The sequence below is a fragment of the Nanorana parkeri genome, unplaced genomic scaffold, assembly GCF_000935625.1.
Source record: "Nanorana parkeri isolate BGI_ZX_2015 unplaced genomic scaffold, ASM93562v1 scaffold317, whole genome shotgun sequence".
Classification (NCBI taxonomy): domain Eukaryota; kingdom Metazoa; phylum Chordata; class Amphibia; order Anura; family Dicroglossidae; genus Nanorana; species Nanorana parkeri.
In genome coordinates, this window is record NW_017306585.1 from 929,353 (window position 1) to 945,920 (window position 16,568).

The 16,568-nt window shown below is 43.7% G+C and overlaps 1 protein-coding gene across 1 annotated transcript in view; it reads left to right on the forward strand.

Moving 5' to 3' along the window:
* The window catches only part of CUNH7orf72 (chromosome unknown C7orf72 homolog), a 60,817-nt gene that overhangs the window by 37,428 nt on the left and 6,821 nt on the right, over positions 1–16,568 (forward strand). Inside the window, exons 6-7 of the mRNA XM_018558048.1 lie at positions 638–679; positions 3,178–3,285. Coding sequence (XP_018413550.1) covers positions 638–679; positions 3,178–3,285 — 150 coding nt within the window. The remainder of the gene's footprint in view (positions 1–637; positions 680–3,177; positions 3,286–16,568) is intronic.

Sequence of the window (16,568 nt, forward strand, 5' to 3'; positions counted from 1 at the left end):
CAGGGGTAGCAGGTTTTAAATTCACCTGAAGGGTCAAATATTTGCAGTGGCTGGGGAAAAACTGGGTCCTATTAGGCTGGGTTCACACCTAGGCATATCGAATATGCGCGTTTGTCGCGTGTTCCGTGTTGCACGTTTTTACTGTGATTCGCGGTAAAAAAACGTGCGACAAACGCGCGTTTCTGAGGGCTACCTGGCTGTATCCCAATGGATACACGCGGCAAATACGCCCCAAAGAAGCTCCTGAACTTCTTTGGGCGTAGGGCGTTTTGCAGCTCGTTCCTACGCACTGTAAAATGCGCAGGTGGGAACCATGCCCATAGGCAATCATTGGTTTTCACATGTTGAGCGTTTTACAGAGCGTAGGAGCACGCTGTGAAATGCCCAGGTGTGAACCAGGCCTTAGAGTTGAAGTCCCTAAACCACTGAGGGCCACAACATAGGTGCAGGAGGGCCACATGTGGCCAAAAAACCTCAGTTTGGCACATCTGGCCTGTGTTGTGTAGTTTTGTTTCCTGTTATTACAAATACCACTGCTGACAGTTTTAAATATGTTATTCTATTTCATTTTAAAAGAATGTAATGCTTCATCTAGTATTTTCTAAAGAGTTTTGACCTTTTTTCTTCTCTATTTCAGCATATCTCCGTATCCTCGTATGGATCATATTCCAGGCTATTGGTACGTTTTTGTCTAAATTAGTTTGTGGTACACCTGCTTTCAGCACCAGCACTTAAACACCCAAACATATGAGAGTAAAAGTGTGCTCAAGCATCTACCTGACCTCTGACTTGTTCCTAATATTTAAACTGACCCTAAATTTAACCCTACCTGACCCTAACACTTAAAGAAGAAATCCATGGAAAATGTTTCTTAACCCTTGCAGTGGGGCTACCCCTGCACTGCAAGGGTTAAGTGCTCATTTTTGTCTAGGTACAAAAATTAAAAAGTTATATTCACCCACTCATCGGAACTCTTAAACCAGTCCTTGCAGCATCTCTTCCTCCTCCACTGCAGCAGTCTAAGGTCCCTGAGTAATTATGTTCTATACAGTGGTGTCTCAAGGGGTGTGCAGCCCGCACTGGGTGACACCATCAGAGGTGGGTGACACCAAAATGACTCACAATCATTTTGGTGTCACCCCCTCTGAATAGGGGTCCTTAACCGAGTGCCTGTCAGCTGTACAAGAGAGGAGGGGACCCGGCGGATAAAAATGAACGTCCCCTCCTCTCTCTGCCGGCATCCATCACCCAGATGGCCATCAGCAGTTAAGTGTGCGTGACATCATCACGCGCTTTTGTAATGACTTCACGCACGTGCGTGATGACGTGACTCCCGTGCGTGATGACGTGACTCCCGTGCGTGATTACATCCCAGGAGGTGACACGCGGCAGCTGCTCCAGGTGTCACTCAGCCTGGGGAAGCCTCTGGTTCTTTACACAGTACATGAGAATGCAGAGAGACATACCATCACTTCAGCCTAGTTGGAGGGGGCACTGTAGGAGCTATCCAGCTCCGGGGTTCAGGGAGTATAACTTTTCTAATTTTTGTACATAGACCATAAAGAGCACTTAACCCTTACAGTGCGGGGGTAGCTCCACTGCAAAGGTTAAGAAAAATGTTCCCTGGCATTCATTAAGGTTTACTTATTACATGCTCCCCCCCACCCCCGCATTAAAGCTGTAAAAAAAAAAACAAAAAAAAACACCTGTGAGGGAAACAAAGTTAGAAAATTTGCTTATCTTTCTCCTGGCTTCTGCCCATGGCATCTAGGCAAAGGTGACATTACAATCCATCTGACAACATTGTGAGAATGCTGAAGATTGTAATACTTTAATGCAGTGATTTGTTAAGGGGGGGTTGATGTAATAAATGTAATAAGTGGATCTTGCATTGTAGTTCAAGGTCAGCAATAACAAGCAGTAAACTAGCTTTTAAATATGTCCTTACTGCTCCCCTACCAGCAGTGACATACCATACTTCCAGATTTCTAATCTCTAATGTAAAAACAGAGCAGGTAATCTAAGAGAGTACAGGGGGCAGTGAAGTCTTGTTTTAAAGTTGATTAACTGCTTGTAGGGATATTTAAATATCTGTCCCAAGCCTGGCCATAGATTCACTTTAAGGCCCCATTCACACTGCGCGATTCGCAAATTGTCACGCAAATGCTTGCATTGAGCAAGCGAGAATCGCGGCAAAATCCGCTCCAAAAAGGGTCATGCTGTAGCGACACACGACTCGCGACAGCAGGACCCTTTGCCCCATTGCAAAGCATTGAAGAGCGATATTGCGCGGTAAATAGCCGCGATATCGCGGGAATTACCGCACGATAAATCCCTCAATGTGAACGGGGCCTAAGGGTAACGCTAAGGAGGTTATTCACAAAGCTGCCGAAAACAAAGTGAAGTGAGCCGAAAAAACGTTCGGCTATTCACTTCTGCCTTGTACGGCTGATATCAGCCGTATTTCGGCTAAAATCAGCCATACGTCGGCTTCGGCCAACCTTTCTCCACACTTTGGCTGTCACGTCGGCTCAGTCGAGCCGAAGCATATGCCTTCAGCTCGGCTGAGCTGCTAGGCTGCTGTATGGGCTATTGTGAATAGTCCGTACAGCAGCCCATCGGTTCGACTGAACCGAAGGGCAGAGGTGGCCAAAGAAAGCCGAAGGATCAGCCGAAGCTACGGCTGTATCCTTTGGCTCCATAGTGAATAACCCCCTAAAGCCGATATACCTAGCCGATATGTGCTTAGAAATTACTTAAAAATACCCTTTTCTCTCAATGCACTATTCACTAGAGCCCGTACAGCAGCCGATATGTGCTTAGAAATGACTTAAAATACAATTTTCTCTCAGTGAAAATGCTGCTCACTGCCCTCACACTTACGTGCTCTGTACTGACAGAACCGATTACACCTCTAATCACAAGCGTACTTACACCATCTAAAAAAAAAGGAAGAGAGAGGGAAAACCAGTTCTGTTACTGAGTGCTGATTACTACGGGCACTGGATTTAACTCTGGTGCCTATTGGAGTGCACAGTCATATTTTGCCTGAAAACCGCTGTAACAGGAAAATGGAGGTAATCCTATGTGAATGAAGATTGCTATTACAATGTCTATCTGACTGCATATCAATGTGTGTACCTTTGGGATTAAATGTTGTTATTTTATTCTAAACAGTGGTATTACTGGATCTGTGAATAGCGAAGACATTGACAATCCTCCAGCAGTCTTCGCACCTTTTACCAAAGTCCGAACCTTGCAGCCCCGATACACAAACACAGCACAGTATGTATTTTTTCTCTTCTTAGTATTGTTTACAGTAATTTCAACTAAAGGGTTGAATTATACAATAAAAAGGGGCTTTTCAGTGAGACTTTCTGCATACTTGTCAGCCTTTGTCACAAAAAGCAAATGGATAAACCCCTGACAGCTTGTGGTAATGCTTTTTCAGGTTTACTATCTATCAAATGGACATCTTAAACTTAGGGATACACCAGTTTACCTTTTCTAAACTCTTGAGCTTATTAACTTTATTTATACTAAATCAGGTCCATAGACATAAAATAAACATGTTCTGATCTAGCCAATAATGATTAAGCTAGAAGATAGTCAATGGGGTTCATTTACTAAATGCAAATATGCTGTACACCTTCCACGGGGATTTTGCTTTAGCTTAGCGAATGTGGTGAAAATTCACTGTGCAAAGAATGCATAATCATTAGAATGGAAAATATAAAATACTGTATTTTTTCTTGCACATAATGGAAGTCAGCAGAGCTTCATCTCATTCACTAAGCTAATAGGAAAACTTCTTGCAAACTGAACAGCCTAGTTGTCTTTAGTAAATCAACCCCAATATGTCTATGGACATACCCTAATTTACTAAAGGAGCAGAGCACATTGCAGCATTGCACATTGCACATTGAAAGTGAACTTTAACTAGTGAATATGGGGAAAGGGTGCTGACTTCAATTATCCAAACAAATCCTGTTTTTGAATTTTCGTTTCATGTGATTGGATTTTCTTTCCAAAGTAAATTCCCACCACTTGTACTAATGTTAGTGAGAATTCCCAGCAAAGTCAAAATTCAATTTGCAAAGTGAACATGCTCTAATCTTTTAGTCCATTAGCATCACTGTATCATGTCTTTGGTATACTGTAATCAGTAAGTTTTGATCAGTTGTTTGGAAGGACGTTTTACAAACAAATTGTACTGTTTACCCAAGATAGGCCCAATGTCAGGGATATCTCCTGTGTACATAAATACATAGATGTTTGGGCTGAAATGATTGTGTGCATTTACAGAAAGAAATATTATTTTATGATAATACAGGATTTATATAGCACCAACAATTTGTGCAGCGCTTTACAACATATGGGGGACAGTACAATTGCAGTACACTGTCATACACAAAGGTTTATGAGAGCTTACAATCTACAAGGAGGGGCAAGTAAAACAGAAGGTAATAACTGTGAGGGATGAGGTGATTGAAGGAGTAGATGTAACGTGTTTAAGAGTAGGTGGGATAGGCTTCCCTGAAGAGGTGAGTTTTCAGGAATAACCTAAAGGCAGACAGATTAGGAGAAAGCCGCATAGGTTGTGGTAGAGAGTTCCAGAGGATGGGAGAGGCTCTGGAGAAGAATTGGAAGTGAACATGGGAGGAGGTAATAAGGGAGCTAGAGAGCAAGAGGTTTTGGTAGGAGCGGAGAGGGCGGTTTCGGTGATATCATGAGATGAGGTTGGAGATGTAGCCGTGGGCAGAGTTGTAGATAGCTTTGTATGTTGTTTGTAGGGAGGTATGTACTTTCACTTTGGGGGGGGGCAGGGAGGGATGTACTGTCACGGGGGGGTGAGCTGTCAAATGCAAAATGCGCAGCCAGCTTCCCCGCTATGCTAATAAGGAATCAGGTGAGTATTAGAAAAAAAAAAGTTTTATTTTATGTTCTATTCTTAGTTCTATAATGTAATTGTAGTACTTTCAGGTGGAATACAGCTTCATAACATATCAGCTAGGGAACTACAAGTCCCAGCATGCCCTCATTGCCCCTGTACAACAACCAGATATTGCCGTTCCCTGGGTGATATGCAGAGGCGGCTCTCTAATTAGGCGAGTTAGGCGGTCGCCTTAGGCCTCGCGCTCACGAGGGCCTCGCGGCCGCATAGATCGCCTCTGCAGCTTCAACTAACCTGCCTCTGGTCAGTCCGCCCCTAGGCTGGGAGGGAGCAGCCATTTCCTCACGGGGAGAATGATCGATCTGTCTCTGCAAGTGGCCGAAAGCCAGCCGTGAGATCACGGATGGCACCGCCCAGCTGTCAGTAGCAGGCTGTCGCCCGGCCAGCTTCGGCTTTCACCACGGCTCAGTCAAGCGGAAGCATATGCCGAGGCAACTTCGGGAGCAGGACGGGCTATAGTGAATAGCCCGTACAGCAGCCCTTCGGTTCTACTGAACCGATGGGGTCCTGGTGCCGAAGCTACCCGAAGGATCAGCCGAAGCTATGGCTAGATCCTTCGGCAGCTTTGTGAATAACCCCCTATGTAAAAAATCCAGCTGCCCAATACCAGTGAGTAGATCCTTCTTATTGTGTTTACTACTGAACTGTGTTCATTACAGATGTTCCTTACATCTGGCCACTGCACACTGTGCGTTCCTTACATCTGACCACTGCACACTGTGCGTTCCTTACATCTGCACTCTGTGCGTTCCTTACATCTGACCTCTGCACCCTGTGCGTTCCTTAGATCTGACCTCTGCACTCTGCGCGTTCCTTAGATCTGACCTCTGCACTCTGTGCGTTCCTTACATCTGACCTCTGCACTCTGTGCGTTCCTTACATCTGACCTCTGCATTTTGTGCGTTACTACTGATCTCTTTGCGTTACTTATTACTGACCTCTGCTCTCTGTGCGTTACTTAATCTGACCTCTGCATGTTACTTCCTTAGGGTTATGGTTTTGCGTATAGTTGTTTGTAGAATTAGATATGAGACAGAAATAAGATTCTAGCTCTAGAAGCTGTAAATTCCTGGCTGCTGGGATTAAACGCTCGTCTTACAATATGCAATGTATACAGTTCATTTTTAATTATTGTTTGCATTGTCTTTCAATATGGGTGTAAGTGGGGGCCTCATGTTTGAGTTTCGCCTAAGGCCTCACAAAGTCTAGAGCCGCCTCTGGTGATATGTGTGTGTGTGTGGGGGGGGTGTACAGGGACAATGATGGCATGCTTGGACTTGTAGTTCCTTAGCTGATATATATGTGTGGGAGTGGGGGGTACAGTTCTAGTGGATGTTTATATAATATGGGGGGGCGAAAAAAAATGTTCTGCCCCGGGCGCCAATAACTCTGGTTACGCCACTGTGTAGAGTAGCTAAATGCGGTGAAAACAGGCAGGTTTTCTTTTAGATATGATCTGTCAGATCAACCAAATTCAACAACTGTTTAGTTTGAGATTCTACCTAACTGGATATCATTTGAATAGATGTTTAGGTAGCCTTCAACACTATGGAGTCTATTCACGAAGCTGCCAAAGGATCTAGCCGTAGCTTCGGCCGATGCTTCGGCCCCAGGACCCCTTCGGTTCAGTAGAACCGAAGGGGTGCTGTACGGGCTATTCACAATAGCCCGTACAGCTCCCGATCATGGCCGAGCGGCTCAGCCGAGCCGAACGCATATGCATCGGCTCGGCTGAGCCGTGCTGAAAGCCGAAGCTGGCCGAGCGGCCGGCCATTGGCCGGCCGACAGCCTGCTTCTGACAGCTGGGCGGAGCCAGCCGTGATCTTACGGCTGGCTCCGGCCACTTGCAGAGAGATCAGCGTCCCTGGTTACCTGCTAACCAGGGACACTGATCTCCAAACAGCAAACTCTCCCTGGCGCTCCAGGAGTCTCCTGCTCCCGGCCGCAAGGAGAGAAACACTGCAATGTTTTTGCCCATTGGAATGCATTGCTAGATTCCTATCCGCTATTTCAATTTTCAATAGCCAATAGTAAATTAGCATTGTACCCACCCTCTGATGATGGACCTGATGGGGAACTGCAGCAGAGGTCGGGTACAATGCTTGTTTACTATTGGCTATTGCAAATTGAAATAGCCAATAGTAATGTCCCAATGCTAATAGGAATCTAACAATGCATTCCAATGGGCAAAACTATTTTTTTTTCTATTCTGACACAACTCCATGTCAGAATAAAGAAAAAAAAAATAAATCAGTGTTTCTCTCCTGGGCGGCCGGGAGTGGAAGGCTCCCAGAGCGCCCGGGAGGTTTTTTTTTTGTTTTTTTTTTACCGCAACAGAGCTGCCGGACATAGGAAAACTGTTGGGCGGAGCTAGCGGTCATTGCTAGCTCTGCACAATTGTTTTCAATTTACTTTTTTTGTACTTTTTTAACTATTTTTCTGTTCTGCTTGGTCCCTCTGAGGGACCGAGCAGAACAGCCGAGCCGAATGTTGCTCAGCGGCATTCGGCTATTCACTCACTGCTGTTCGGCATCTATAAGAATAGGCCGAACAGCAGTGAGTAGCCTGCCAGAGGTTCGGCACAGCCGTTCCAAATGTTGGATCAGCTGAGTCGAACTTCTTCTGCACTCCGGGTCAGCCGAACATGCTGAGCATGTTCGGCCGACCCAAGGCCTTGCGAAGCAAGCCGATGTACGGCTGATTTCAGCCGATATACGGCTGAAATCAGCCGTACAAGCCTGAAGTGAATAGCCGAACAGTGTTTGGCTCACTTCACTTGGGGTCGGTTGTTCACTCGGCTGCCCTCGGCAGCTTAGTGAATAGACCCGTAAATGTTACTGTATTGTTGTACAAGCAGTAACTGTATAATAGCTATACATAACTGCATTATATTACATTTAAACATAAAACAATGTTGCCATACAATTACTGAGCATAGACACAATGTGATCATTAACACTAGAAGCAGCTGCTCAACTTATTTTAAAAAACACATATATAAAGGAAATGTATAGTATTCATGGTTATATTTTCCTTCTTTTAGCATAACAAATTGTTGATTTTTAGGCATGCAAATATAAAAATGTGTATATGAATGTGAAAGTTTAAATAAACATTTTATATAAACTATATACAACTGGCAGGCTTTTACAAACGAAGGAGAGGCTTTTACAACAAGCAATTGTTAATGCATTCTTTTCTCCAATTCTATAATATGAATAAACTAGAACACGAACAGCTAAGAAACATTGTGGAATGCTGAAGCTGAAAAGTGTAGAATTGGCAAATTACTCTGATGAACAAAACCAACAAGCTCACGTTTGTAAAAAGGATATGCACAAAAACAAGCAGAGAAAACCTATACTTTCACTTTTTTGTCTGACCCTTCAGTAATCTATGTGGAAATACATTTTTGGCTACAAATAATTTGATTTAAAGTAGTTTAAGTTGCATTTGCTTAGTTGGCCACAAGATGTCCCTATGTTGACATAGAGAGGAAAAGCTATTTCCCAGTTTCAGAGGGAAAGTACTGGTGTAAATGTTGATTTCTATTTAATATAAAATAAAACATATGCCACTGCAAACTTTTACCTTCCGTTAACAGTAATACGTGTAACATTTAAAAAAGTCTTTCAGCTCCTTTTTTTTTTTCTTCTTTTTTCCTAACTACAACAGAGTTGTGATTATAAAATTTTTAAAGGAATGTGTAACAAAGTAAAAAGCCTGTTTTCTTCTCCCTAAAGCCCAATTGAACCCCCACTAGTATTTATTAATGCAGTGCAGTTAGGGTGCATATACAGTAACAAAAATTCTCCTCTAAGATTTGTTAGACTTGCTAGGTGCTGCAGCAGGTGTTTAAATACCCTTTAAATTTAGAGGGTTATTTACTTACTTGCCGAAGGTTCTAGCCATAGTTTCAGCTGATCCTTCAGCTGAAGCTATGGTCGCCGGATCGAAGGGCTGCTGTTTGGTCTATTCACAATAGCCAGTACAGCAGCCGAAGGCAGCCGAGGGGCTCAGCCGAGACAAATGCATATGCTGCGGCTTGGCTGAGCCGTAATGACAGCTGAAGCGAGGAGAAAGATCGACAGAAGCCGACTGTTCTCCCCACCCAGCTGTTGTCTTTTGCGGGGAGAAGCCGACTGTACCCCACGCAAAAGACATCATGGCTGGCTCCGCCCACCTGTTGTACTGTAATGACAGATCAGCATCTCCAAATGACCTGGGGATGCTGATCTGTCCTTAAACAACAACTGGGCGGAGCCAGCTGTTACATCACGTTGTTTTCATTTGCCCGGGACCTGCTGTAAGCCTCTGGCAGGTGTCCGCCAAATGTTTATATTTTGCCGGCATCTGTGAGATTCTTCATTCTGCGGCGGGAGTTTGTCGCTTGCGGTTGGGTCAACGGGTGTCGTTTTTTAAAATTATTATTTTATATTTATTTATTATTTTAATTTTTTTATTTCACTGACTTGTTTTTGTTGTGGACAACGCTGGACATCATGATTGACCTTAGGATTATGTCGGTGGATCAATTTTTTGAGGGGTCCCTCCTAACTTTGCTACCAGACCTAAAGGGTCTGGTATAGTTTGGGAGGGGGACCCCATGCTGTATTTTTTTTTTCTTTAAAAAAAAATTCTATTATTTTCTTAACTTTTAAATTTTTATTCTTCTTTACATATATTTAAATCATTTTTAAACGTTTTTTTTTTCCATTTGATTACATTTTTTAAAATTCTGCTCGCTACCTCGGAGGTAGTGAGCAGAATAGCCGAGCCGAATGTCGCTCGGTGGTATTCGGCTATTCACTCACTGCCGTCTGGCGCCTATGAGAATAGGGGCGAACGGCAGCGAGTGAACTGGCTGAGTTAAACAGCTTCTACACTTCGGCTCAGCCGAACATGCAGAGTATGTTCGGCTGACCAAAGGCAGCCAATGTACGGCTGATTTTAGCCCATGTACGGCTGAAATCAGCTGTACTGAGCTGAAGTGAATAGCCGAACGACGTTCGGCTCACTTCACTTCGGCACGGTTATTCACTCGGCTTCCTTCGGCAGCTTTGTTAATAAACCCATTAAAGAGTTGGACCACTACTCACACACAATGCAGCAGACCAGGTCTTTGGCTGTCCAACAACCACCCCCCTGCACACTGCTCTAATCAACAGTGGTCTCACTCAGGGGCGGACTGACCCATCGGGTAGTCGGGCACGGCCCGAGGGCCCGCAACCAGCATGGGGTGTGCGAGCTGTGAGGCCGCACAGGTCGCCATGGCAACAAGGGCGCTGTGCGACCGACACAGCTCATCCTGGGGACTGCTTCTCTCCCCCATCACAGCCTGTTCATTCAAGATTTCCTCAACGGGGAGAAGCAGTCAGTACAGAGGCTCCTCCCCATTCAGAATCAGCTGATAGTAAATATTTCTCTATCATCAGTGTCTGAATGAATGGAAAGCCTCTGTACTGAGTGTTACCCATTCATGGAGTGCTGAGGCTGCAGAAAAATAAATTGAGGATTTGATGTCCTCAATTTCTTTTCTATTTTAAAAGGGAAATGTCAGGGGTCTGTTTGGACCCCTAATATTTCCCCGAAGCCCTCCCAACAGTACAAAATAAATAAATAATAAAAAAATGAAATGTACGAAAACTAAAAAAGTTTTCATTTGTTTCATCAAACAAAACACATTTTTATGCTATTTTGGATTCAGCCATTGGCGTCTTCTGGAGGCAAGGCGCATGGCATCATATGACACCGCACGTTTTGGGCGCCGCCATATTGGTGTATATCTAGGTATACACCGAGATGGTGGGGCAAATATCGGCGTGTGACGTCACCTGATGGTGGCACGCATTCACAGAACACGCCGGTGGCCAACATGGCCGCCGCACATTCTCAAACAAATTATCATGTGCCCGAATAAATTTTTTGTATATTCGGACATATAGTAATTCATTAATTTTACATGTAGTCTAGGTTTTGTGTTCTGTTTTCTATTTTTACTTTTCTAGATACAATTACTTGAAAAAAGGGGTCGGCATGACAACCTGCCACTTTATTTGTATAGACTCTATTGTAGTTTGACATCTATTGTTTACCTTCTGTTGTTTTATTTGATAAGAATACTTATATTGTGCCGACAAGTTTAATACCTTTGAATAAAAGTTTTATTTTTATCATACTTTTTAATATGTTTCTTTGTGGCTTAACAAAATAAGAGTCTATAAATGGTGCGGATATTGGGAAAAATGGGTGTCCGTATGACAACGTACAGCTGTGTCCTCCCATAGGGAAGAACAGGCTGCTGCATGCAACCACATGCAGCACCTGTCCCTCCCGGGATCGGCTGTTTACAGGCGTGCGCACCGCATTGACATGCCTGCCCAGTGTGAGTGCCCTTGTATGCCCTTATGTGTGTACTGTGTGTGTTTTGTGTGTGAGGTCTGCCGTGCGTTGGCTCAGTTCTGAGGTCTGCCGTGCGTTGGCTCTGTTCTGAGTTCGGCCGTGCGTTTGGTTCTGATCTGAGGTCTGCCGTGCGTCGGTTCTGATCTGAGGTCTGCCGTGCGTCGGTTCTGATCTGAGGTCTGCAGTGTGTTAGTTCTGATCTGAGGTTTGCAGTGCGTTAGTTCTGGTCTGAGGTTTGCAGTGCGTTAGTTCTGGTCTGCGGTTTGCAGTGCGTTAGTTCTGGTCTGAGGTTTCCTGTGTGTTGGTTCTAGCCTGAGATTTGTAGTGCGTTGGTTCTGGTCTGAGGTTTCCTGTGTGTTGGTTCTAGCCTGAGATTTGTAGTGCGTTGGTTCTGGTCTGAGGTTTGCAGTATGTTGGTTCTGGTCTGAGGTTTGGCATACGTTGGTTTTGGACTGAGGTTTGCTGTGCGTTGATTTGTACTGCGATCATTCCTCAATTGTAGAGGATCTTCAGGGGGTGAGCAAACTCTGGCTCCGTAACTGTGGTGGAGCTCCAAGACCCATGATGCATTGCAAGACTTTTGCATATACATGACGCCCATAGCCAGATGCATGATGGGATTTGTAGTTTTATCACAGTTAGATAAATTAAATTTGCCCACCCCTTGTAATAACGCATTGGGTGGATTTTATATGGGCGAAGCCCAAGGGGGCCCCATAATCTCTTATTGCCCGGTGGGCCCCATATGCTGTCAGTCCGCCCCTGGTCTCACTCCCTGAGCTGCATTGCTGAATAAGGCAGTGTGCAAGGGGCATGTCAGACAGCTGGAATCCTAGGCCGCTGCATTATGTGTGAGAGTAGTGATGCAACATGCTGCCAGTACTGCAGCTGCATTTTAACCCCTAATTACTGTATATGTAGCCTAACTGCATTAGAATAATAAATACAACTGGTTCAATTGGGCTTTAAAGGGAATTTCCACCTTTTGAAAAAAAATTGTAAATACATACTTCTTCATCAAAGAAATAATGTACATTTATTATCTTTTTGCATACAAAGCCAGTAAAGCATTGCAACCGTGATCAGTGGATTACAGGTGCAATGCTTGGGCTTCTGCAGACTCTTCCTTTCGTCCACATCTGTACCAAGGTTATGAACATTCAGTAACAAGAGCAGGAGGAAGTATCAATGGACTACAAGTGCAGTGACATCACCGCACTTGTATTTAATTGTGAACTACAAGTACCATCAGCCACCGCAGAACAGGGATTTGCTGTACTCAATGGAATACAAGTTCAATGAAGAAGCTGCGCTGAAGGAGCCAGGCACAGCTCCACTAAATAAGGTATAAAGTAAAGAACCCCGCAATTCAGGTAAGTTAGGGAACGGGAGAGGGTCGGCGGGGTTGCGGTCAACATGTTTATAATTGGTTTTAACAGTTCAAAGCTTAAATGCAGCTGTTCTAAATTGCACACTCTTCAGTGCTGGGCATATACACTTTTCCTAAATGCAATTACTGCACAGAGTGGTTAGAAGCTAAGTGAATTTTTCAGGAATCCTTACTGACAGACCTTAATAAAAATAACAGAAAATAAATTAAAGAGAATACAAAATATATTTCTAAGCTCATCTTAAGCATGAATTGCCAGTGGATGGGTGTTTGGAAGTTTGTGCAAGTTGTGGAGTGGAACATGTGTGGTAAGTAGGGGAACACACATATTTAGGGGAAAACAGGTGTGGCACAGGGTGCTGTTTAATGTATAAGTCATAGATGTGACCTTAGGTTTGGTGACTACAGGGGTAGAGGGGAACACAGGTTTGATGTAGAATTTCAGGAAAACAAAATATAAAGGATGGGAGAAGACAAATCTATGGTGGAAATGTGGTGTAGGGGTGTGAGGAAAGCAGGTGTAATATGGTGTTCAAACAGTACTGATGGTGCAGTTTTAAGGTGTAGTGCAGCATTTCTCCACCTTTTTTTTAGTCGTGGCACCCTTTAAAAGTATGCAACATCTCGAGGCAGCCAAGTCTAAAATGTCACATATTTTAAGGGGGACCCCACGCAAAAACACCCAAAAAACTGAGTGCCCCCTTCAAATCAAGCTCCCCCCCATTTGCATCAGTAGCCTTCTTTCACATCAGCAGCCACCTTTCACACCAGAAGCTCCACTTTCATATCACAGTTCCCCTTTTACATCAGGAGCCAACTTCACATGAGTAGTCATTCCCCCTACACATTACAGTTCCACTACCACAACATTTTGAGGCACCCCTGAGGAGGCCAGGAGGCAAACCAGCCTGCCACAGCACCGTGGTTAAAAAAGGCTGGTGTACAGGCAGGAAGTTTGTGGTAAGAATATGGGTTTGGGATTGAGTTGCCACACATGGAAAATCTTTACATACACAGTACTGTACTTGAGACATGTGGACATCTCTGAGCTTAGCACTGCTGGCTGCAGGATTCCAATAAATGACAATTTTCTATTCATATTCCTCCAATGCTCTGTCAATAATCAATATTTTTCCTACAGAACACTTTTCATGCATCAACTCCCAGCTGCCTTTCTTAATAATATGCTGGATAAAACAATACATTCATAGTAATGATTTGTTAGTAACATTATGAATGTTATGTGTAAAGACATTTATCTTGAAGTGTTTATGGACTATACCTAACGTCCTTGGCATTTGGCAGCTCAGAATGCACTTTGTATGCCATTAGTTGTACTTCATAAACAGTATCAAGGACATGCTACTCTCTGATTGTTTTCTTTTTTGTTTCACCCTGTTAGTGCTATTTTACAAAGCCTGAATTTACCGGCATCTTACTACTTTTTAGCATTTTTTCACAACAAAATCCATTCTCCATTCAAATACATTTACTCAATGAATAAACAGGTAAAGAGTTTTCTTTTCCTGTTTTCCCTACTGATATTTAAAAAATATAAATATACTTGGTCTTGCTTGCAAGTTTCGAAATGTGTCTTTAAAATATTATGATGGTATGCAACCTACACATATTGATTACACCCAATTCCCATCTGAGGATACTTAAAAATATAAATAGAGGGTAGGATATTTAACATAAAATATTCTGTTTCTGCTGCTAAGGCTGTGTAAATAGTGATCCCCATAGTGTCCTAAGTTGTGATGGAATGGCAATAACTTATGTAGCCCCCATCACCTTTTGTGAGGTGGTTTAGTGATTGCCAGGGCTGTAGTTAGCCTGGCTGGATTATAGTGGCATTCATCTGGTTAATTCCAGGTGTCTGGCATTGACTGCACCCCCCCGGGTGGAGTGTGACTCTGCTGTAGTGTGGGACAGCCAATGAGAGACATTGTAAGTGTATGTACAGTGCAACAGCCAATCACTGGGTTTCTTTCAACCATTGGTGCAAGCTGGGATAGGTTACATACACTGGAGGGAATTACCATGTGCTCAGACTAGTTCTGTACCAGCCATGGATTAACACAGGGCTGTGCGCTGTCCAGCCACCCTCCAGGCTAGGCCTGAGGCCCGGGGTGGGCAGAGGCTGGAGTGTGGTAAGTGTTTCCCTAGGCCTCAGTTATGGAGGAGGCCTGTGCTGTTGCCAGAGGAAGAGAATCAGGAAGATAAATGGCTACTGAAGGTACTCAGAATCTAGAGGACCTCAGGAGCTGGGCTGGTGCCTCTCCTGCTTAGGATTTATGCTCATCTCTTACTCCAATTACTATTCTCTGTACCACAAGTTGATCTACAATGAGATGCTTAAAAGATCTGGTGTCTATGTCTGTTACACACTGGATGTCTAGGATCCCTATACCCTCTCTCCCCAGTATAAAGAAGTTAAAAAAGTTATTCAGCATTGCATTACTGGAGTAGACATGAGCTTTGTGGGCACTAGAACAGGGTGGTTGGGGCAGCTGAAGACCAATTTCCCTACAGACTAGTGATGACCTGGGTTATTCCAGCGGTTCCTTAGGGGGTGAGTGCTACACTTACATATTGGCAGAATCTATAGATAGGTGACTGAAAAGAAGATATGGCTGACGATCTTGATGAGTTTTAATCTCACAGAATACATCTTGATAATGTGATTAGTTCTATAGGTTAAAACAAATATCTTAACCCAGCATGAAGTGAGAAAGATGTGGGTACATGCTGTCAGGTAGATAACTTGAGAACAAACAACAGGGGGAGAGAAGAAACAACTTGCTGAAATGGCAAACCCATATGAAGAACAGCATAACTCCCACACAACACTCCCTGCCTGAAATCTTTTAATTTCACTACAATAAACATTCCAGAGTCCAAATTAATTCAATGCAATCTTGTCCTCTGAGACCTGAAAGACAAAACAAAGAACAGCAACAATAGCATAACTCGGTTGCATGTAGAAGTCGCAAATGATTATCCGTAGGAAAATAAAAGGTGCAGGTCTTCAGAAGGGCAAAGCAACAACAGCTCCAAACCTTAGGACTTCCTGTAACAAAACAACCCATCTTCAAGTCAGTGATTTAAATCCATCATTCACACAGAAGTGCTTTTATACAAAATGACAAGCATGTGTCCCATTTTCTTGTTTACCTCTTAGGTTGTTCTTCTTAGCCCATAGATTGCCAATGTGGGTCAGGGACTAGTTCTAAATCAGTGTACCTTCACATGGTAGTCTATGACCTTGACATTTAAGTAATTGTTCCTATTCTATAGGAACCTAAGGTAGTTTCTGTCCTGGTCACGAATGATAAAGCACTGAAACATTTGCTAAATGTCAGCCATTACTTCTGTAGGCTCTAAAGTGATTTAACACCCTTATAAGGCTGTAATTCCAGTTAGGCCTGGTAAGGAGACGATTATTCAAACTGACTTCATCATACTGAGTTCTAGAGTCAAATAGTACTCTAATTTGACTAGGTTTTATGAGGGTGGTATACGCCAAAAGAAGGAATGTATCAGCATTCTTCACCCTCCTTTGAAGGTGGGGTAGGTTCAGGATGGTTATAGTCCAACACCTTTTGCGTGAATAATAATTTTTACCTTATGTTTGGTTTCTTCTCAAATTAGTGTTTTAATTAAGAAAATCTGGAAATTGTTGGCAATGGTTTGGTAAATTCTTCCTAGGTATATGAAAGGGCAGAGGGGCTACACTGCAGTGACGTGCGGTACCCGTTCTTCCGGGTGAGGTATTCCCCAGCCTCGCCCCCAGCATGCCCTGCCCCGCCGATCGAATCC